Source organism: Lissotriton helveticus, chromosome 7 (assembly GCF_964261635.1).
Source record: "Lissotriton helveticus chromosome 7, aLisHel1.1, whole genome shotgun sequence".
NCBI lineage: Eukaryota > Metazoa > Chordata > Amphibia > Caudata > Salamandridae > Lissotriton > Lissotriton helveticus.
Window position 1 is genome coordinate 135,986,833 of NC_136068.1, and position 24,209 is coordinate 136,011,041.

Below are 24,209 nucleotides of genomic sequence, written 5' to 3' on the forward strand. Positions count from 1 at the left end.
TATAATAAAGAGAGAGCCCAAACCTTTGAGGCGGGTAATCTCAGGAACAACAGCACCAATCACAACACCCAATACAGCGTTGGAAAGGGCAGTTGCAGCAGAAGGACATAGGCTATGCAGACGCCCACCATATACATTTAAAAGGTAAAAGAACCGTGCCAGCAAAGTAGTCCCTTGTGGGCGTGTCTGCGTTGTGCTGTGGGCGTGTGCTGGGGGCGTGACAAACGCTGGGGGCGTGTGGTACGTTCCGCCCTTCATGCCATGTCTCATATCGTGTGCTGTGGGCGTGTGCTGGGGGCGTGGGCGTGTGCGGGGCGCGGGATTACGGAAAAAAAGCTAGCGTTGTGCCCAATATTTCATTGTTTTTTCTTCCCAGGTTCTGTAATTCCAGCTCCGGGTGTCCACCCTGCTCCCTTTAAATACCCCTGCACCCCATAATCATAATCCACCCTTACTCCTTAAAATACCCCAACACCCTTAAACACTAACCCATCTTAACCCTATAAATATACCCTGTACCCCAAAACCCAAACCTATCCCTAAACTCTAAAAATACCCATGTACCCCAAAACCCAAACCTAGCCATGAACCCTATAAATACCCCTGTACCTCAAAACCCAAACCTACCCCTGAACCCTAAAATAACCCTGTACCCCAAAACTCAAACCTAGCCCTGAACCCTTAAAATACCCCTGTACCCCAAAACCCAAACCTACCCCTGAACCCTAAAAATACCCCTGTACCCCAAAACCCAAACCTACCCCTGAACCATAAAAATAACCCTGTATCCCAAAACCCAAACCTAGCCCTGAACCATAAAATACCCCTGTACCCCAAAACCCAAACCTAGCCCTGAACCCTAATACCCCTGTACCCTAAAACCCAAACCTAGCCCTGAACCCTTAAAATACCCCTGTACCCCAAAACCCAAACCTACCCCGAACCCTAAAAATACGCCTATACCCCAAAACCTAGCCCTGAACCCTAAAAATACCCCTGTACCCCAAAACCCATACCTATCCTTAAACCCTAAAACGACCCCTGTACCCCATAACCCAAAACAATATCTGAACCCTTAAAATACCCAAACACCCCAAAGCATATACCTCAGTACCCCAAAACATATACCCCTATACCAATACTTACCTTATCCAAACATTAAAAAAAATACATGCTTTTACCATTCATGCATTTACAACGAATTTCGTTGCAAATGTATGCGTGGAAAACGCATATAAAATGTAATGCCATGCGTTATAATGGCATTGTGGAGTCATGGTACTTTCGTGATGAAAGTATGCGGAGTGATGGTATGCGGAAAGAAAGTTGCGGAATAATGGGTGTTTACCCTCCCCCGGTAAGTACATTGGTGGCACGGCGACCCACATCTCCAGCAACATACGCATATCTTTTCACCTCCGATTTGAAAAATGCACAGGTCTCTCTCATTGATGGCCAGCACCGACATACACTTTTAGACATACCCCCCGCCACAAGTTCTAGAATTGCGAACTTTAGAGCTGGGGAGCTACGTTCGAATCTCGGCATCAGCTCAACATCCTGTGATTCCAGGCAGATTGCTTTGTCTCCCCGTGCCTACCACATATGAATGTGTTCTTCTGTAATGTAAGTTGTGCTCATGCCATGTTGTCGAGTTCGCGCTATATAATATTGCAAGGAAAAATAAAGTAGGGAAACTCGAGTTCACACACTACTGAACGCGCACTCTTAAGTGCATCAGCAGTGCACTGTGAATCGGAGCGTTTCACAGGCCTGTCACAGATAAGAAATGCTATCAAAACGAAATCCTACAAAACAATATACTACTGGCCGGCAGCAATTCATACCCGGACAACGTCGGGACGGGCTGCTAGTAATGCACATTTAAATAACGAAGCAAACCACATTCACTGGATGATGTCATCAGTGATGTCATTTGAGATGTCATCAGTGATGTCACTAACCATGTCATGAATGATGTAATATGTGACATCATCAGCAGCGGATTGCGGGTGCGCGAAATATAGTTAGTACAACTAACTATATAAGAGCAATTTCAATGGTTTTGTATGAGTGAAATGTCCAGCTAACCATAACACCCCTAAAACTTATAGTTTTTTGAGTGAATTTTAAAGGTTTTTTAAATGCTAATTCCTAACTATATAAGGCCTGAAACCTATGGTTTTTGTCAGTGATATATATATATATATATATATATATATATATATATATATATATATATATATATATATATATATATTCATTCAAACATTACTTCATACTATACATGTATCTAGGTCACTGAATAGTTTTCATAATACTTATTTGATTAGATGCTCATGGGTTTCAATTGTATCTATGAGTACTTTATATTAAAATATTGAGGAAAACATAAAAATATATATGTAAATAAAAAATTATAAAAATACACATTTCGTTTTTTTCTTACAGCAATATCTGAAAGTCTGAATTTCTAATTATCCATATTTACACATATGGAACTTTATGCAATACAATTTTATATCTCTTGATTATTCTCGTTATACATGTATGATATTACTCATTGGTGGTCTCTGAAAGTTTTCAGCAGACTATGAATAAACTTCACAAGACAGTATCTGACTGCGGCAAGCCTCTTTCCTTTAGAATATGCTGATCAAGTCTCGGAAGCTAGCGGTGGTCGAGTTGGAGAAGCACAGCAAGGCCCTGGAGGAGGCCAACATGGGTCTGGTAGAAACCATAGAGACCCAAGATGCAAGTGCTGCAGCCGAGGCCACAAGTCTACTTCAGCAGTATGACCGATTTGGGGTGAGTCGTGCCATTAGGTGCTTTGATTGCAGATTATTGAATACTACGTGAAGCCACTTCTAGGAGATTAAATAAGCAATCTGTTATTAATTCCTACTTAGTCTAACTTTAATGCTGCCATCTAACAAGTAGTGGAGTGACAGTTTGGAAATACAATCGAAAAAATGCATTTTATAGAGGGTTTTGGATAAAGAATCTGAGAATATAGTTAAGCAAGCTAATGCTTCTTAACTCCATTAAAACAAATCACATTAATACAAATCTGATTTAATTGCTTTTCAGGGTAATACACTCTAAATGTCTCTGTTTCAGAGAAATTAATCTAGACTAAAAGTACCTAGTTAGAGTAATTGTCTGGTTCACTATTCGGGTTAGTAGTCTGGGCGAGGGAATACTTAGGTGCGTTAGGTAAGCCTGGGCCTGGCCTGATTCTTGACTGCATTATGTGATCAATTCATGATTAGGACTCAAACAGTTAGACACTTGTTTCTGCTAACAGATAGAGAAGTCCTTGGATGGGCGAATGGAGGATATGCAGTATTACACTATACTTTGAGAAATGCTGATAATACAGCGTCCACTTTTCTGCCTACAGGAACGTTAATATTAAGAGGTTCTGTATAGGTTGGCGAGTGCAACAGCAAATGGGGTTCCCCTTGATCCCTACAGGATTGTAGCTGAGAAGCTCTTTACTTCTGACTACTAAGCTGGAAGAGTGGGAAATCCAGTTTCTGTCTCCTTCAGACCTGGAACTGAGAAGCAATCCCAAGGCAAGCAATGTTTCAACTTCTATGTTCTGATTCCATCATGGTGCACTGCCATACAAACCCACACAAGACTTCCCTAGCAGAAGAGTGGATTAGGTTTAACTTAACAATTTACACTGTTGGCCTTTAGGCAAAGAAATACACATTTGCAGCGTTCACACATGAACAGCAAATTAATATGTCAACTCACCAATAAAGATGCCATTCTGGCTAGTAAGTAATTCATGTAAGAGGATGAAGAGCGGATGTTATTGGAAAATAGCAAGAAAATGGCGGCATTGTCCTGCTTTCCAAATATGTCTTGATAGTGAGCCACGTGTAGTGTTGTTTTCAGGTTGCCCAGGCTATTTGCTCTGCCCATATGGACTTGTGTATTCCCCGGGGATCCATTTACAGACGCCTCACAGTTTAGGCCAGACTGGTTGCCTTGATGCTCTAGGTGATCCTTTCTGCTTGAGCCCATCATGTCATAGTGCTATGATGTACTTGCTTGGAAGTACTGCAGGCATATTTTCCATGTATCAACTGAAAAATGGATCATTGTTCTTTTTACCACACTGTTGGTATCACTCAGTAGATGGAGCCTTTTCATAGCTCTCTCGAATTCTTTAGAAATTCAGGACCTGTATCTTTTTGCTTGCTTTTGCATAGTGTTAATAAATTAGCATTTCCTTTTTTCAGTTCTAAGACAAAAGGGTTATGGCTGAATCCCACCAAAACAAGAGACTGCGTCGTGCGGGGTAGTCAGCACCTGCAGATGTCAGTTTTGGGACTTGCTTATTGAAAAAACTTCTTGCGGACAAGTTACTCAAAGCCTATGTTAGCTCTCTTAGTTCTAAAAAGGATTGGTCTTCCCCTCATCAGTGGCGGCACAGAATCTGCCAATTTGTTAGTGCCACTCGTATTCTCTTTTACATTAAGGGCCTGTAGATTGTGTCTTAAGTATGTAAACTTCGTGGGGGGGGGTTCGCTCTCAGGTGCTTTGCCCAGGGATAGCATACAGTATTGCCTGCTTTAGACATGCTGGTTTAATTTAAATCTAGCTCTTCTGTACCGGTTGATGTACAGAGGTCCTGGATACACCAGTGGTCAGAGAAGCATTCAGGAAGCTCCTGGGAAATCAAACCTCTTTCTTTGAAATCCCTTTTAGCTCACTTTCTAATGGGCTGCCAGACCAGCAAATAATGCACTTCAATTCCATGTGAGTAGTGCAAAATCATCTCAAGGGAGGTGCTTTTCCCACTCGAACATTGCATTTTTGAAAGCACACCTTACAGTCACCTACAGCCACTTTGCTTTGAGCATGGAGACGTTCCTTTTCCACTGCAGTTAAAGTTCCAGATTGTACTGTTCCCCTCTGTTTGTTTCATCATTTTCAGGCCACATATGATGCAAGCGTTGACCTCTGCCAATAGACCTAAGATGAAGGAAAGAACAGTCTGTAATTTGTTTTTTTTTCCTAACTATTTTAAAAGTGTTATGAGTCTGCCTCCTTTCACATCCCACATCTGCCAAAGGGACCTTGGTATTTAATTTACTTAATTGTATTACTCATTTAGTTTTTAATGCAAATACTACATACCTGATCACCTCCATTCATGTGCCTGGAATTTGGATGAAGGAAGAGGGCCAGGGAAAAGCTGTATAAAGAGCTTGAAGGGTCTTACTGAAAGCTGGCAGCACTGGAAGAGATTGAAAGTGAGGACATTGGTTCCAACCTTACTTTGAGTTAGGTGACTTTAATGTGTCCCCTGAGCAAAGACATGCAAAATAATGGAGAAGGATGTGAGAACAAATCCTTTAAGGGTGGTGAGTGGAAGATTCTCTCCAGATGATCTACCCCATTTGACATACTGCGTCCGTACCTCAGTGGCAAAGACTTTGTATTTCGCATTTTAGGGCCTTGAGAGGATGTGGCAAGTGCAGACCACAAACTAATTACTCCAATTAGCGAACTATACTAGCCTGTGAAAAACGCAAAAAACAAGCATCAATGTTGGTGATTAGTCTGTGGAATAATGGACTGGCAGCAAGACGGTTGCGGGCAGGACTAAATGTTGTGACACCAGATATAGAAGTAGAGAATTTTTGATCCCTTAACACGCTTCCAGCAGCCCTTTATTGCCACATCATAGATCTATCCTAGTTAATTATAAAGATCATATGGACTGTACTGTTTCTTTTTGTTAAGTAATGAAAAAATGAAAAACCTAAAGCCAAGATTGTCGATCAACCAGGACCGCAAGATTTGCCTCTACACGCAACTCTAAAGATGGACAAGAGCGAAGACCAGGTCAGGTCAGGTTCGTAACTGCACAGTAGTGTAGCTCACACACCAAACTAAAGTGAGCGAGACTCTGAATATGACACAGAGGACGCTTACTGTGTGGCCAGTAAATAAAATAAGTGATCATGTTTTGTGGAGAAAAAAGTTTGCACTCTGGGCCATCTTGCCAGTGACTAACCTCTGTCCCTTCTAGAACTAGCAATATAGCTCTTTGATCAATTAGCCCCAAGAAGATGACCCTTTGATCTTTAGAAGCAAAATATAATCTTGTCCATACAGCTGGCTTTCAGAAAGGCACAGGAATAATGGAAGTGTGCCTCAAGCAGAACCTAAAATCAGTAATACTCTAAAATGCAGCTCAATTGCTTTTGATAGCTGATACAGTACTTCCCTTATGCCACTGGAGCACTTGGGGTCAGACCTACAGCAAGCAATTTTTATTTTGGTCCCAAGCTACTCCACTGGTTTAATACTAGGAACACAGGTCTACAAAAGAGTGATGTTGGTATGGAGGAGGGGCAGAGTTGGGTTTAAGTGTGGCCTGAGGGAGGAATGACGTGAGCTTAATTCGTGGGCTACCGATATGGGAGGTGATTAACACGTCTGAGGAGAGGATTTCCTGTCATGTCTCTAGAGCCTCAATGTGGAGGACTTGTTTCATTATGTGGTAAATGATTTTTAGGCAAATCCTTTTTTATTTGGGTATGGGTCTGGATGGATCGTGAATCTTGTTAGACTTGTCAGCCGTAGGGTGGTCTTTCCCCAAACGTTTTGCCTGCTTGCCTCCAATTTTGCTGAATTCTGTTTGTGGGCCTTAGGCCTCTGAGCACTTTACGAATTCTAACCAGTGCTAAAGTGCATGTTTTTCTCCCCTAAAACATGGTTTAATTGAGTTATCCACAATTGGCATATTTAATGTATCTATAAGTCAAAGTAGAGTGCACTACATGTGCCCAGGGTCGTAAATTAAATGATACTAGTTGGCTTGAAGCACTGATGGTGCCACCCTTACAAGTAGCACTTTAAACATGTCGCAGGCCTGCCATTGCAGAGCCTGTGTGTGCAGTTTACACTGCCATGTCGACTTGGCATTTAAAACCCCTTGCCAAGTCTTAAACCCCCCTTTTAGTGCATATAGGTCACCCCTAAAGTAGGGCCTAGGTAGCCCATAGGACAGGGTGCTGTGTAATAACAAATGAGGACATGTACTTTTAAGTTATGCCTGTCCTGGTAGTAAAAAACACCAAAATCAGTTTTTCACCAATGTGAGGTCTACCCCCTCATAGGTTATTTAATTTATTTATTTAAATTTTTTGTTTTTGTTTTGTTTAGCACAAACTTGACCCAAGGGTATCAGGGCACTTTACAGAGTTTGCACATAAAATCTACAAGGAATACATATGAGGAGAAAAATAGAAGGCATACAAGGTAAAAAATAAATACGATAGTAGACGTACCAGGTAGAAATGTACCTGTATAAATATACAAAGTTTGCACAGCATATTTATAAGGAATACATATGAGGAGAAAAATATTAGGCATACAGGGTAAACATCTACAATAGATACATGGCATACAAGGTAAAAATATACTCATCAAAATATATAATAGATGGTGTCGTGGATGGATGAAAAAGTTCGGAGGTTGCGATGGTAGGTTATTTCATAGGTAGTAGGAATAGATGCACAGTTATTTCCAGAAGTAGTGGAGTTCAGGCTCTAAGATGGTGAAAGGGGGAAGTGTATCACGGGAAGTTTATTATTTTAGGAGGGAGAGTGCAGGTATTTGTTAAGAAGAAGTAATTTAAGGTTTTTTTCTGAAGTGTAGTAATGATTGGTTGTCACGTATATCCTGTGGATGAGCATTACAAATTCTAGGTGCGTTACCAGAAAACAAGCTGCTGAGTGATTTTTAATTCTAAAATTGGATGGAATCAGGAGTAAAGTGTTTGAACTTCGCAAAGGCCTCTTTGGGCCAGCTTTTGATCACTTGTTTGCAAGAGGTACATTGGTTTCTCAGTGTAGAGCGCTATGTCTCTAATGCAGGCCATTTTGAATATACTTCTTGCTTTGATTGGTTGGCAGTTGAGTTCCTTAAGTGTGGGCATGATGTGATCATATTGGCTCTCCTCGGAGAGGAGTCTAGCTGCTGCATTGAGTGGATTTCATTAGGATGTGGTGGCTTTATGGGGTACCAGTGATCGTTGCGTTACCGTACTCCAGCTTGGAGAGGACTAGGGATTGCACTACGGTCTTTAGATCTTCAGAGGGCATGAAGGGTTTTATTTTTTTTATTGTTTCAGCATGTAGAAGGCAATTTTTGTTCAGGCATTGACATTGTCTTTCTTTTTCAGGTTTTTGTCTAGTGTAATCCCTAGTGATTTAACAGAGTTGGATATCAATAGTTTACAGTTTAAAGCAGCTAGGTTGTCTAGCCAGTTATGGACAAGATAGGATTTTCCTTTTGGTTGAATGAGGAGGAGTTCGGATTTTGTTGGGCGTTAAGCTTTAAGGTGTTGGGGTTAAGCTGTAAGTGGTTGTTGGCCATCCAGGATTGTACAATGGAGAGAGTGTTGTTTAGGCGCTGGATGTCTTTAAATGACGATATTTTAATGTAGGGTTGGGTGTCGTCTGCATAGAAATAGTAGGCATTTCTGGCTTGTTTCAGGATCGTTGCAAGAAAATCCATAGATAGGTTGAACAAGGTAGGGGACAGGATTGATCCTTGGGGAACTCCTGGTGGGACAGACGTTGCAAGTGAGGTGGAACTGTTTAGTTTGTTTAGGTGAGAGCTATGGTTGAGATATCTGGCAAACCACTGAAGGACAGTACCATTGATTCCTGCACAATGTGAGAGAATGTTTAGGAGCATGTTGTGGTTGCCTGTATCAAAGGCCGCTGTGAGGTCCAGGAGGACTAAGAGGCAGTCCTGACTACTCAGACGGGAGTTCTCTACAGAATTGATTAAAGGCACTACATGTCGCTGGTATATAAACACCCAAGAAGCTGGCCAATAGACAAAGGCATCCCACAATCAGAAACTCAAAGCATATCAAAATGTATTAATAATTAATTCACATATTAGAGTTTTAAATAGTCAATAAAAAAGGAAAAACATATCACATCCCACACCATGCTCGCTCACGCATTCAAACCAACAGAATCATACCCACACATACTCATACGTCCTGAAAATCAGGAGTCCAGCCATACTCAGAGCAACAAAGGCAGAACTTGTACAAAAGGACCAAAGTGACCAAACAACAATAACATTGATGATAGTATTTTGTAGGTACATAAATCCTTACTCAAAATGTCACCAAGTGTATCAACAGCTTTCAAGTCTAATTAAGGCAGTAATGACAACAAAAAGCATTAATCATAAGCTTGATGTGGTCCATAAAAGTGTAACAACGCCGACACGCATTTCGGTGTTCGACCTGTTGTGGGTCCCACCTTCCTCAGGGCGGGTAAATCCGAGGAAGTGGCTGTGGGATGTGCCTGAACTCCTGGCCAGGCTGAACACACTTGGTTAAATAAAGAGATGACAAGGTCGAGATCTAATGGCAACCACTGGTAAAAGACAATGTTCAGGTCAGTAATATGAGAGACCAAAGTAAGTTTCAGAGCAGTGCAGCTGGAATACTGGATATGAAGTGGGAACGGAATTCCTCCGTATTGTTTCAGGTAAACCAAGCTCTGCCTTTCAAGAGAAGTAAGCCACTCGGGCAAGAGCCGGTCAGGACGCAGGGTCAGTAGCGCCACAAACGTGTTATGAAAGCAGGATGCTCGTATGGGGATTTAGCAAAGCTCCTCCGTATGGGGATACAGAACAGGAGACAGCTGTGGCAGAGGAGTGCCTCTCGGGTGGAGGCAGGTCAAAGCATCGGGTCAATCAGGGGCGGCTCTAGGCTCATGGCGGCCCTGGGCAGGGAGCGCAGGTAGGGGGCCCCGGAAGAGGGGGTCCGAGCGGGGCGGAGCGCGGAGGCCAGTGAAAGGGGAGGATGGGGGGGTCAGGGTGTTTGGAAGTGGAACAGAGCCGGAGGCCGCCAAATCCCTGCCAGGGGCCGCCACGCAAATATGTATCCATCCTCAGAGGATTATTATATTAAGGATATATATTGGCGTGGTGGCCCGTGGGGTTTGGTGGCCCTGTGCAGGTGCACAGCTTACACATGCCTAAGGCCGCCCCTGGGTCAATAATGTCCTGCTTTCCTAACACGTTTGTGGCGCTACTGACCCGGCCTCCTGATATGAGGATATTGGGCCGTGGGGGGGTTCAGTTGAAGGAGGAGAGAGTTTTGGGGGATGTTCAGTGGGGGAGGAGGCAGAGTGGTGTTGAGAGCGGATGGCAGGGAAGCACAGTGAGCGGGGAAATGGCAGTCGAAGAGGTTCTGTTCTGAGGCTTGGATTAGGATGTTCTAGTTTCTGTATATGGAAATAGATAGTCCTCTGCCATTATGGGAGGGGGATATAGCGAGTTTGAATCCATAAGGGATGTTGATTGTGTTTGTTACATACAGGTGCTGTGGGAAGTTCTCTCCATTTGGCAGGTTCTTGGTGTAGGAGATGAAGTCCGTTATAAGGTCCCTGTGTGTTGAATTGTAGTAAATGTCTGGTATTGATGTTTCTGGGTGATCTTTGATGAGTTTCTATGTGTAGTTTTTGCGTGGCATGTTTGGCGAGATTTTTCGGAAATTTTATGCAGAAGGAATTGGGTCCTTATCTTTCCATGATGGTAGTGTGTGAGGTCATAGTTGGGTGCGAGGGGAGTAGATTTAAGCTAGTGGGGGGCAGTAGTTGGGTAAGGGCACAGATTAAGATGGTGGTATTTAGGTGTGTTAAAGAGGGTTGGAGTGAGAGTTACCAGGTAGAAAGAGAATCCGGTGCCTACAATGAATGGATGGTGATTATTCTTTGTGAGACAGGTTCGGATTCCTCTTTGATTTGTTAGAATGCAGCAATTGTAGAATTTGGGGCTTGGAGACGTCCAGGTTACAAGCATGAATGGGAAGTGTTAGACCTCTGAGGACAGTTTGGAAGTTTGTAAATTTGTTGCTCATGAAGTTTATTAATTTAGGTTGTCATTCATATCTAGCCTACTAGGTGGAGCTCCAAGCTGTGGAAACAGCACAGTCCTCTTTTCGTTTCCCTAGGTGATGAGATCTGGGCTAGTCTGATTAGTTTTTTGTTTTGGGAAGGATTGTAAGGATACAGGGAAGATGGCTGCCATGCGGGAGGAAACGATGTGGCATGGAGGTGCACTAAACCTAGAATGGGGGTGATCAACTCAGGCTTCACCAGAGAATAGTTAATGTCTGCTCATAAGCAACCAAAACAGACCACTTCGCCTCATCAGCTTGTGGAAATTACACCCCAGTTGGACGTGGGCAGCTGAAGATGCAGCAAAGGACTGTAAGTAGGCTGCAGAGAACATGCAGTGCACACTTGTCCCAGTCTGAAAGCATGTGAGACCCCGGCTGACCTGAGAGCAGAGGCCTTCTTCCCACATGCTTTCAACCCACAGCGAGCTCAGTGGGTCTATAATTGGGTGTGGGTGGGCAGGTGGGATTTTGTAGATCAATAGCGGAGGCGGGGGAGCTCTCAATGGGAGATGGGACTCCCCATGAGGAAATTGTTGTCACAATCAATGCAGCAGCTCAAAGAGTGCTTGTGTATAGTATCAGGTGGGGCCTCCAGCCATACCATGGGTGCTGGGAGCGGTGCGATTCAGCAGCAGACATAGGAGTAGGTGCAGCAGTTTTTTGGGCCTGCTCATCCTATCTCCGTTGATGCAGGGTTGCAGCATAGGAATTGCAGCGGGCCGGCTGACATGCAAGAGAGGGATGAGGAGGACCCACTCTACAAGGTTAACATTGGGAATTCCTTTTTACACTAATAACCTGGAATTCCAGTTTCAGAAGGAGTAGATCTGTCATGTTTCATATCACTGGAATGGTAATGATAAATCCTCTTTACTGGTAAACTTGAATTTATCATTACCCTTTTAAAAATGCCACTTTTAAAAGGATGTCATTTTTGGTGCTCTTAGCCCTGTGTGACTGCAGCATGTCTCCAGTGCACGTCTGGGATGGGTGACAGCTGCACTTCGTGCATTTCTTCTAGACAGCCACACATAAAGAGAGCTACGGTGTGACTGAGTGGCCATCCACATCCTGATGGGTCATCCTGGGCCGGATGGGAGGGAGAAGCTGACACTTATACCTGAATAGGCTGTGCCCTGTCTCCACACAAAGGGCTGCATACCCCCTCTTGGAGTGAGTCTGAAGCCAGAGCTGGGAGGGAGGACCTCTGTGCACTTCAAGCTCCTCTTGGAAGTCTCCCCCACTTCAAAGGGACATTTGGGTATAAGTACTGGGTCTCTACCCCACCAAATCACACAATACTGGAGCTTCGAAGAACTCTGCCCGGAGGAAGGACTGCTGTGCTGCTACAAGGACTGCCACTCTGCTGGACTGCTGCTGTGGAAGAACTGCTTTTTTACTGTGCTGCCCTGCTGCCTGCTACCCTCTACCCTGCTGAGGAAGGACTGGACCCATCTCCCTTGAACCCAGCGTGACTGCAAGGGCATGCTGGCTTGACCCATGTTTTAAGTCTGAAGGACATCAAAGACTTTTCTCTCAACCAGCAACAGCACCTGGAGTTTGCTTGCTGCAAAACTTGCCCAGCCAAGTGATACCAATCCATGCCTGGGCCCTTAAAAGTGGATATTAAGTGCTGCAACTTCTAAAATCCATGCATCAACGGCGTTGCGCTGATTAGAACTGCCACATCTCCCTTGAGGTGGACTCATCGCCACTGCTGCGTGGACCTCAGACCTTGCATCGTGACTGCGTGGAGTATCACCTCCAATTCCTAACACATCTCTGACTTTGCACAGCTCAGGGCCGACGCATCTCCTTCAATTCAGCATTTCGTAACCAACGTGTCACCTTCTATCTTGTGGTTCGAATCCGACAACTCACTCCGTTGCTGCCCACATCTCAGCTCCTTTTACGAAGCATCCCAGGTACTTTTCAGTGGGCCACGGCTGGTCCCTGTATCCAACCCGAATTCCATCGTGGTCGGCCTGAACTTTGGGATTTACCCCAGTCTAGCACAACCAGATATCCCCGGTTGGCGCTTTAAACTTGTAAGCATTACATTTTCATTTATTCTTTAAAAATTCATAACTCCGGTTATTCTTATTGGATTCTTGTTGTTTTCGTCTTTTGTTCATAAAAATATAAGCTATTTTTCTAAACTGGTGTGGTGCTTTTTTGTGGTGTTTTCACTGTATTACTGTTTGAAGTGTTGCACAAATACTTTACATATTACCTCTTAAGGTACGCCTTCCTGCTCTGTATCAAGCTACCAGAGGGTGAGCACATGTTAATTTGTGCTGTGTATCTGACTAGTATTGTGGTTCCTGCTTGGACAGGGTGCATACCTGTGCCAACCATAAACTCAATTTCGAACACAAATGATAACCTGGTATTGGAGAGTGTTGTCTCTCAGTTGACACCGTAAGAATCCGGCAACGAGCCACAGAAGGTTAACAAAGACTGATAGAAGTGTGCGCAAAACCAATGCTCCTAACCATGGCACAAATGCTTTGTGGTGGGTGGAGGACTATAGTTTTGCCACAGGCAGATCATTACTGCTGATATTCTCTGCAGGATGTACTCTTGAGCCTTGCTCCACAATTTTCCGGGCAGTTCTGCCTTCTTTATCTGCTGCTGTTTTTTTCTAGTGGATAATCTTTTGTTTCTCTAGGGGACCATTGCTTCAGTGCAAGCCTGGGGTGAGCATCAAGTCGGTGAGGCCAGACAGAAACTCCAAGAGGTCAAAGTAATGACAGCACAGCGTTTAATAGGTAAGATGTTCAAACCATAACGGGTCACATAGCGTCCCAGCAGGTCCTTGATCCTAGACGTGTGTCGCAGGATCCATAGGCACTGCATTCACACTAGGTGTCACATAATTCACAGCCCTTGATACTTAATCACAAGTGCATCTCAGATTCCAAGCCTTTATCTGAAGTCAGATGTGTGTCACTAAATACCTGTCCATGTTTAAGAAACTTTGCAGGCTGGTCAAACGATGTCTGGCCATTGTTACCTGGTGAGGGGGTTGGAAGATGATTGATGATTTCTGATCTCAGTAACCTGACCAGTTTTGGGGCTTATGATTATATTTCTCCTTATTTCAGATTTGGAGCTCCGGTTGCAGGCACAGAATGCCAGGCTGAAAGCTTCCCAGGAAGAGCTACACACTTTGCGGACATACCGCGACAAAGAGTACCCAGTGCAAGTCCTGCGTATTGCTGAGCTTCAGAGGGAAATCCGCAAGCTTCAAGAGGAACATCAGGTAAGAAAAGGCAACATGCACTAGGCAGAAAGCAAAGGAAAATAAGCCAGCAAATGTCCGGGCACAAATGCCAAAATTCAGGTAGCAGGAGAGATACGTATGGGTAGATCGAGCAGTGGCATGGGACAATGTCATAATAATTTAGAGGTTGAGGCAGCGAAATGTGAGGATGGGGTGATAGATGTAACATGAGATATCTTTTAGACATGAGCACAGGCACTCCTTTAGCCTTGGCACTAACTTCTTGAGAGCTAAACCTTTCTGTGTTTGTCAAAAGTTTCCACAGGACAGAACCTGGGACCAAGGAAAGATGAGGGATTTATGCAAATCAAGAACAAATGATGAGAAAGTTAATATTTACAATGTTTAGACTATAATATGTAGATTTGTGTGCATCTGACTTAAATATCTTATTGACTTTATATCGGAGGGTTCTTCTGTCCTGCGGCTTTTAGACAATGATTTAGTACCTTGGATGCCATTATCTTTTCCGCCCTGGACAAATTCCTTATGCACATGGCCGGGCCCTTTTCTTCATGCTGCTAGTGCCTCTGTGGGAATACATCATCTGATTATCTAAACTGTTGCTGCCCATTGAGGATTGGTTTGACCTCGCCTCTGGCCATGGGCCGTGCCTGAGGAGCCTGTGTCCCCCTAGCAGGAAAGGTCCTGAAGACATTGTGACTTTCCGGCTAGACGTTTTTAAGTTACTCCATTTCTTAGATCCCTAGAGATGCTTTAAGTTTGCATTCTCTTATCCGGCAGTTCCACTCTTTTTTTTTTTTTTGAAAAACCTTTATTTAACATGAAAGAGAATACAATTACAGGCATACTAGCCTCTGGGCCGGCCAGTTACATATCTGAAAAACAGTATAGTATTACACAGCTCATCAGCCGACAACCAAGGGTCCGGCAGCAATGGTGCACGATATTGATCAAATCTATAACGATAAGATATGGAAAGGTTTCATTTTGAAAACAAGCAAACAAAAACATCGAAGAAAAAAAAAAAGAAAAAAGAGGCTGCAGTCTAAAGTGTTGTGTCTGTTCCATACGATACGGGGAGAGGCAATCAAAGACAATATGGAAAGCAGGAGAACCTCCAGGAGAAAAAGAAGGGTGCGGGGAAAGGGGGACCCAGAGCCAGAAACATATCAAGAATGTGGTACAGGGGGGAGCCGAAACGTATAATCAAGGGGAACAAGGAGTGTCAGGGGGATCAAGGAAGGGGGATCACATATCTCCCCACGGTATGAGTTCCATTGGCCCCATATCCTACCCCATTTTTGGGGCCTGCCACGGGAGATATAAACAGTCTTCTCTCTGAACATGCACCAGTCCATATTTTCCTCCCATTTGGAAACTGATGGTGCCCTCTGAGATCCCCACAATTGTGCAATGTCCCTCTTCGCAACCATGTTTCCCAGTGTAACCCACCGAGTTTGAGCAACAGTGCAGTCGTTCGGTTCCCATATGTTCAACAGACAGCGCCTGACTTCAGGTAGCAACGCAACATTCGTCACCTCACTCATCACCGCATGCACTCCAGACCAAAAAGACACAACTTCCGGACATTCACATACGATGTGAAGAAAGGTAGCAATCATACCACAGCCACGTCGACACAGTCCATCCTCAGAAAAACCCATATGCATCAGTCGCGGCCCCGTGACATATACTCGGTGCAAAATCTTCAGCTGGACGAGTCGCAGACGAGCCGGAATCGCAACCTCCTTAGGAGAGGAGATCGCAGCCTGCCAATCCTCATCATCCAATTCCAGCACATCTTTAGTCCAGGTACTGCGAAGCTGAACAAGCAAGTCTGATCGAGTATTGATAAGTTTTTTATAAATAAGGGAGATAGTGCTGTCTGGGATATGTCCATCCAGCACCCTGTCCTCCAGGGGGGAGCTCTCCGGAATATCAGAACCGGTTGGAAAAACAGACCCGATGGCATGACGAACCTGGAGGTATCGAAAATATTCCGAGTCATTCAAACTGTATTCCTGTTTCAATTCAGCAAAGGTCTTATCTCTATTCTTAACCCAGAGGTCATCTATTTTGCTAATACCGATGAATTCCCACCTATCAAAACCCTTGGACGTCCACAATTCACCAAGCCTCTGCGCGGCAAACAGAGGGGTTGCCCTGGACAGCTTATCTACCCATCCAGTAGCCGCGGTCGCGCTGCCCCACACCCGCACAGCCACTTCAGTGGGTCCCGTCAAGTTTTTCCTAGCGCCCCGAGAGTAGAGAGCCCTGTAGTAATCTCCCCCGGGTAACAGCCACCGGTCCATCCCGAATGCAGGATTTGAGACTGGACCGTACATGGCGTGGTTCACAGCACTCAGCTGAGATGCCCAGTAGTATCTTCGTATATCAGGTAACGCTATGCCCCCATCGTACCAGGGCAACGTAAGCTTAGCCAACGCAATACGGGGTCAGCCAGCCCAAACTAGCTTTCTCTGAAGGCATTCGATTTCACGAAAGTAGCTAGCCGGCACTAAATCAAGTGTGTTTTGTACGGCATACAAAAAACGGGGGAGAGACATCATTTTGAACAGGGCCGCCCGTCCCAAGGGGGACAAGGGTAGACCACACCGTGCAGCGACGTCCGACCGAAGCCGGGCGAGTGGAGGCACCAAATTACGCTCATAGCGTATCACTGGGTCAAGTGAGATAAAGATCCCTAAATACTTAAAGCCAACACTAGAGACCGGGATCGGGCATACTCGGGGCAGAGAAAGAGGACCACCGGTCAGCGGGAAGATACACGACTTGGACCAATTGATAACCAACCCGGAGTTACGTCCAAAGGAACTCAATACATCAAAGAGGACTCCCAGTGACTTACGGGGGGACGTTAGGTACAGTAAAATATCATCGGCATACAATGATATACGATCTTCGAAGTCAGGGGACCACCGAATACCCTTTAGCGAAGGCTCCCAACGGAGCCAGGCAGCAAGGGGCTCGAGCGCAAGTGCGAACAATAACGGTGACAAAGGACATCCCTGCCGTGTGCCTCGCCCGAGAACGAAGGGCTCCGAGACTCTACCGTTAACCACAACCTGCGCCAACAGCTGCTCATACAGTAGTTTGACCCATGCAATAAACTTCGGACCAAACCCGAACTTAGCAAGAGTAGCCCACAAATGTGGCCACTCAACCGTATCAAAGGCCATCGAGGCAACGAGAGAAACCAAGATGGCCGGCTCGCTAAGAGTCCCCGCCCTCGCGATGACGCCGTGAAGACGACGGAGATTGAGCGCAGTATTGCGTTGGGGGATAAAACCCGACTGATCAGGGTGAACCAACTCGCTAATCGCCGTAACCAGTCGGTTAGCCAAAAGTTTCGCCAATATCTTGGGTTCAGCATTCAAAAGTGAGATCGGGCGGTACGATGAACAGCGCTCACGGGGTTTACCATCCTTAGGTACAACCACAATAGAGGCCAGTCTCTGGTCCCTGGGAAGGGATCCAAGGTCTCGCGATGCCGCAAACATACGAAGCAGATACGGCGCCATCTTATCCGGGCATAGCTTGTATAACTCAACCGGTATACCGTTGGGCCCAGAGGCCTTCCCCGAGCGAAGGGAGCGTATAGCGAGCGTAACCTCGTCAATGGAAAAATCAGCCTCCATTAACACTCCGTCCGACTCCGAAAGACTAGGCAACTCAAGATCACGAAGCAGCAAGCGCGAGTCCTCCTCCGGCAAGCCCAAAACCGGCGCGTATACAACCCGAAAGTGCTGGGCAAACACCTCAACTATCTCAACCGGGTCCACGACTCGCGTTCCATCAACTTTCTCAACCACAGGCACAACACGATTCATCCTGTCTCGCTTATCCAGCCAAGCAATCAACTTCCCCGCTTTATCACCCACATCATACAGACGCCCCTGCTGCACACAATTCATAGCCTCAGCCGAGTCAGTCACCAAGGCCCTGTAATCAGATTGCTTAAGGGCCAAGACATGCAAGTTCTCGGGTGTAACCCCTGCTTCCAACCGTACCTCCAGTACGGCAATCTCAGACTCCAAGTTTACCACCTCCTCATTTTTTCGCCTCCTCTCACCAGCAACCAAAGACAGGGTCTGACCACGGATCACAGTTTTATAAGCCTTCCATAGGGAGACCGGGGAGGACACCGACCCCTCATTTTCAGTAAAATAAAAGTTCATACACTTGACCACCTCCGATCTGATTCTGGGGTTGTGAAAATGCCATGGATTGATCGGGGCGACCCGGCCCCCAGCCCCCAGGTGTATATCGATGTGGAGCCATAGTGGGGAGTGATCCGAAATCCCTCTAGCCAAATGCCCGATTTCACGCACCGAGACCAACTGCACCACCGGCACCAGGACACAATCCAGTCTCGAGAGACTTCCATGGGCTCCCGAGTGGAAAGTACACTGAAGCCGGCCAGGGTGCAGTTGTCTCCAACAGTCTGCTAACCCAAAGGCGTCCAAGAATTTACCCAGCCATAGCTGCGATGTAGGGAGGAGCATGGGAGGGCTACGGTCACTCTCACCGTTCACCACAGAATTAAAGTCTCCACCCACCACAAGCAAGCCATCGGGCAGGCCCAAAATCACCTCACCCAAATCAGTGAAGGTAGTAGACTGCAGGCCAGGCGGAACATAAATAGACAGTATGGAAATCAACTTCCCTTCCCATCTCCCAATAATAGCTGCGTAGCGGCCTCTATCGTCCAACACCGTGCCATCTATCTCCAGGGGGAGGGAGTTCCTAACCAGGATACCAACCCCCCTCGATCCAGAGGTGAAGCCGGAATGAGCCACCAAACGGTAACCTCGTCTGTTTAGCGCATGACATGTGTTGCCCACCAAGTGGGTCTCCTGGAGCAAGACCACATCCGGGGAACATCTCTTCAAATATTGTAGTACAATCCCACGTTTTATCTTGTCCCCAAGACCATTAACATTCCAGCTCAACACCCTAAGTCCCTCACCCCCCATCCCAGAAGAAAGCGGACCGCTCTCCCCACCTCGAAACAGCCACATAATAACAAATGTAAAACAAAGCACAGCCTAGAAACAAACAAAGAAAAAGGAACCCCCCCACCACCCCCAGTGAACCCATCAAACGCAACCCCCCCACCCTGCACCCCTGCGGTAGACCTAAAAGCCACCCCAACTTGCAGTGTGCCTGTCGCCCCATTAAACTAACCTACACAAAAGAGAGAGAAATCCCCAGAGGAGGAAGATCCCCCAAACCCCCCCCCCACCCCCGGACACGCACACCATAACAGAACATAGTCTCTGAGCCACTGCCATGGAATCAGGCTCGCCGATGTAGACTCACTGCTCCTGGTCCTCCAAACCTCCTTCAGCGCCTCTCGAGTTCTCCGGGTCCTCCTGGCGCGTCGGCAAAGTGTCCAACCAGTCACTAACCACCTCGGGGCGGTCGAAGAAGAACGCACGCTCTTCATGCTCAATTCTCAGGCAGGCCGGGAAAAGCATAGCATATTTCAGTCCCAGTTCTCTGAGACGCCTCTTCACGCCCGTGAAGCCCATGCGTTGTTTCTGGACTGCCTGGGTGAAGTCCGGGTAAAAACTGATCGATACATTGTCAAATTTAGTGGGACCGGTCGTTCGTGAAGCTTGCAGGATAGCGTCTCTGTCACGGAAATTGAAAAGCCTGGCAATTATGGGCCGCGGAGCGGCACCCAACTTCGGCTTGCCACCCGGGACTCGATGAGCTCGCTCCACTGCAAAGAACTTACTCAGGCCTTTTGGTGCCAAATGTTTCAGCACGAGGTCCTCCACCAGGATATCAACAGGCAAATCTGCAGAGTTCTCCGGGACACCCACGATGCGGACGTTATTGCGTCTGCCCCGGCCCTCGAAATCTTCCAGCCGATTGGCGAACAGATCACAAGTAGTCCGAAGATTGCGGACAGTGGTCTGGAGATCCGAGACATCCGTGGTCAAACTAGCAGTCTTAATATCAAGGGATTTGACACGCTCGTTGGTTTTCCCCAGGTCCGCTCTAATGAGGGTGACATCGATCGCCACCGTGTCTATCTTGGCCGCCAAGGTTTCATATTGCTGGCCCATGGTGGATTGGACACTCGCAATAGCGCCCATAATATCCTTCAGAGTTGGCTCCTCGTTTTCAAGAGTGCCATCACCAGCTTCTTCTAGGGCACCACTCGACCCGCCCGGGGAGCCCCTAGGTCGAGTAAATCGATCGATGGTCTGAGATTGGGCAACCTCCCTCGGGACGGCCCCCTAGCGGCGCGCCTCTCAACGACCGCCCTGCCGGCATGACGGGCAATGAGCTCCGACTGGGTCTGTAGGAGTTAGCCAAAACAATCTCCGTCTCGGCGCGCTCGAAACGGTGAGAGGGTAGGGACACAGCGCTGGCCGAAAGTTGGCAATGTGAACAGAGCTGGAGTGCCGATCGACGACTGGGCGTTCACAACAGTGACCAAAAACGAAACCGAAAGTACACCAGGGGCAGAGGGCGTGGCTCATCAGCCGTTGTTGTTCGATTGCCACCTGGGTACCTCGGGGACTCAAGCCCCCGGCTTGCATACAATGTAGGCCTCGAATTCAGAAGTGAAGCAAGTCCGTTATCCGGCGGCCAAATCAATTCTTGAAAAAGGCATGGACATCAGCAGGGCATCAATAAAAAGTACCCATCGTCATAATCAGGATCATTAGCAGGATAATCGCAGGAGGCGGAAAGGGTCTCGGGAGCCCTTAGCTCACGCGTCCATCTTGGAATCGCGCGAAGCTCCTCCCCCCGCAGTTCCACTCTTAAAGTATAGGTTCAGGCTGTGGTTGGCTCTGGTACGTTGTTCAGGAGTCCTCATCCTGTATTCAGGAGTCCAGCTCATTTCGTCTTGCAACAGATAACCCCTCCAACTCTTCTCTTTCTACTGCCACCCTTCAATATGATGACAGGGTCAATTCCTCCCCACTCCAATTTGGGAATCACTGATTCCCTTGGGCTCCCTCATGTGACGTCCATCAACACGCAATAAAGTTAAAGTATTCATTTGAAGAGGAATGCAGCAATGTGAGGTTTCCCAAATAACAGCAGATGATAGGTGTGGTGGTGGTGGTAGGGGTAAAATTATATGCGGACAAGTGGTTATGATAATACCAAGAGTGAATCCTCTGCAGAGTGTGGTGGGAGGGTGAGGGACAATGAAGTGTGCCAAGGATCCATGCATTCATTTCCTAAATGCTGCTGTGACTGTTCTCCACAGGATGAGAGAGTAGATGTGGAAGCTTTGGTAGACACTGAAATGGAGAAGCTATCACTCATGGTGCAAAGCAGAAAGAAAGAGATACTGGACAAAACTGTAGAAGTAAGTCTAGCCTGTGCACATTTTCTAGAAAAGACTGTGTCTTTTGTCTGTCCTCAAGCTCAGTACTGGGGTTTTCTTTGTATCCTGAACGATAGCTTGCACTTTGATGGAGTTTTGGAGTGGGGTTGAATAGTACTAAGACTACAAACTTCAGGCTTGTAAATTGTGGGTGGCTTAACTATGCCGGTGTAACCTTCTAGCTTTTCAGGCATGATGAAGGAGTTAGATCACCTCAATCGTTTTGATTAATACCATGATGGTTGTGATTTTCTGAAAGGATATTCTGAAATGGTGGATTACATTCTGAGAAGATCCGTCCACATCACCAGGGGAAATTGGCTCAGAAAATCATCTTCAATTGAGTGAATTTGTGCAGGGATTGCTCTCTAGTACATGCCCAATATAGTATGGTGCAGTCACTGGATGAAATGACGAATGAGACTCAGGCCTCTTTACAGTGAATAAGGCAGAACATTTGTAGTCAGTAGGCTCAGTGTGATCTCCAGTGATGCGCTGTGATGGCTGATGAGATGTCACAGAAAGGCCTGCAACTGCTGTGAGATGTTGTGGAGTGAAGCTCTGCATTTACAGAACTTCTGTGGTATTTGTTGCCCATGAAAGTGCTTGTAAACACTGTATGGTGGCCTAAAAAGATTTTCAAGACACTGGATGAGGTGGCCCAAAAAGATGTCCTGAGACAATGTTTTCTGCATGCTTGGTAAGAAGGATGATCTGGCAGCATGGGGTAAATACTTTAAAAGGATGATGTCTTATCCATGCATGAAGTGGACAAGGAAAATACTGGCCATCTCTGTGAGTTGCCTAAGGTGTTCTGTTAAAGCTGCGTGAGATAATGGATAAGGATTGTTTCCAATCATTGCGTCGTCTGAAGAATGGTTGTTATATTTTAGGAAAAGGTTCCATAAAACGCTCTATGACTCGGGGAGTGGTGCTTAACATCTGTTTAAACACTAGGCTGCACCGCTTTTTGTGAAATCGCCTTAATCTGAGAGACAACGTTCTACAGTTACTACTTGATGTGGTCTACCACATACTCAGTTAAGTTGGGTGGACATTTTACCAGGGCATTCATTCAATTTTGATAGTTTCATGTTTTCTCTTCCCTTTGATTGAATTCTGTTTCTCTTTTTGAGGAAGGTTGCAACGTGCTGCTATCCAACAGAGGTGACGCAAATGTCACTTCATAATAAGGTCATGGCAAAGGAGGTGCTTGAGCATAAACAGGTGAGCGGATCAGCTGTTTGTAAAGGTGATGGACTCTGGGACAACACTGAGATTGGGAAATTATGTTCAAATAGAGGTACGTTGACAAAGCTGGAAATGGTCCCAACACCAAAGTGTCTTGAGTTACAGAGGTTTGAATCAATGTGTTTGCAAGTTGTATGTAATTGGGAAGAGATAGGTACTTCTTTGATGTTAAAGTTAAATCCATGAATGGTGTTTTGCTTCAACTACCTAAATGTATAAAAAACAGTGTCAATTTGAAATCTGAGATTGGTCACCATAGGATCTACATTGATAGTCCTAAACCTTACAGTGATTCCCATCTGCCTATGGGGACCCCAGAACATTTCATGTCAATATATATGTCTATAGATCCATGTAGTGGATGAATGTTCAGTATATTCAAAATGCCCCCAAAAGCCTATACAAGCAAGACTTTATTAATTTTAAAACTAAAAGAACTTTTTCTCAAAACAATATTGAAGCACCAATAATCTAAAAGTGAAACTATCAATCCACTTCCATGGACCTATTCTTCCCGTCATTGCTAAATCTCTGAGCTATCAGATATTATCCTATTGGGCCACACAAGTGAATTTATCATTTGTTCAGGAGGTCTTCAAAGATTTCCTTAACATTGGCCAAGTCTCTCTCCTATTGAAGAAACCCTCAGATGATGCTGGAGATCTCAACAACTTTTGGCCTATTTCACGGCTTCATATCCTTGCAAATGTTTTTGAAAGGTTATAAACAACTAACATATATAATATGGTCAGTGTTCATTGAGTATAATTTAAGAGCTAGTCTTGTTTAGGTTTAGAGCTTGTGCAGTCTGCATATTCCTCTGCCTATCTTTTTCTGAGCTTAAATTTGTAAAGCACTTTCTCCTGTGATTTTGTAGGCAATCCGACATCTGGAGAAGGACATAGCGAACCTTAAAGAGAAGCGTTCTGAGCTGCTTGACTGCTACAAACAAAGGCGACTCCTCATCTTTCCAGATGTCATGCTTCTAAGGCCCAGGTATGTTAAAGAATAGATTAACCAAGTTAGGAGTACATTTCTTTCAACCTGACCTCAGCCATGCACCAGTATTTATAGCCTCCCATCGGATCCTGCCCAGCTCGAGGGATCCACAGTCAGCCACAGTTGTTGGCAAAGACATCCTAGGGTTGGCAGCTAATGCCATCTGGATTACTGCTTTCCCTTCCAAATATCTTCCATCTATGTCACCACCTGTAATTGCTGTGATAATTTACATCTTGCTCATCTGGTGTAAATATGAAGCAATGGGCACTAACCCAGCTTTTGAAAGGTTGCAAATGATGTCCTTGCATTGTTTAGTGTATTAACACATACAACACTGTTTCATACAATTAGATTTGCTCTGT

At 45.6% G+C, this 24,209-nt stretch overlaps 1 protein-coding gene across 4 annotated transcripts in view; it reads left to right on the forward strand.

The window, feature by feature from the left end:
• C7H20orf96 (chromosome 7 C20orf96 homolog) overlaps nucleotides 1–24,209 on the forward strand; it is a 91,228-nt gene that overhangs the window by 63,800 nt on the left and 3,219 nt on the right. For all 4 annotated transcript variants that reach the window (XM_078651732.1, XM_078651733.1, XM_078651734.1 and 1 more), the window contains 6 exons: nucleotides 2,647–2,808; nucleotides 13,638–13,737; nucleotides 14,074–14,231; nucleotides 21,475–21,576; nucleotides 22,735–22,821; nucleotides 23,723–23,841. In XM_078651732.1, the coding sequence (XP_078507858.1) occupies nucleotides 2,647–2,808; nucleotides 13,638–13,737; nucleotides 14,074–14,231; nucleotides 21,475–21,576; nucleotides 22,735–22,821; nucleotides 23,723–23,841 (728 nt within the window). The remainder of the gene's footprint in view (nucleotides 1–2,646; nucleotides 2,809–13,637; nucleotides 13,738–14,073; nucleotides 14,232–21,474; nucleotides 21,577–22,734; nucleotides 22,822–23,722; nucleotides 23,842–24,209) is intronic.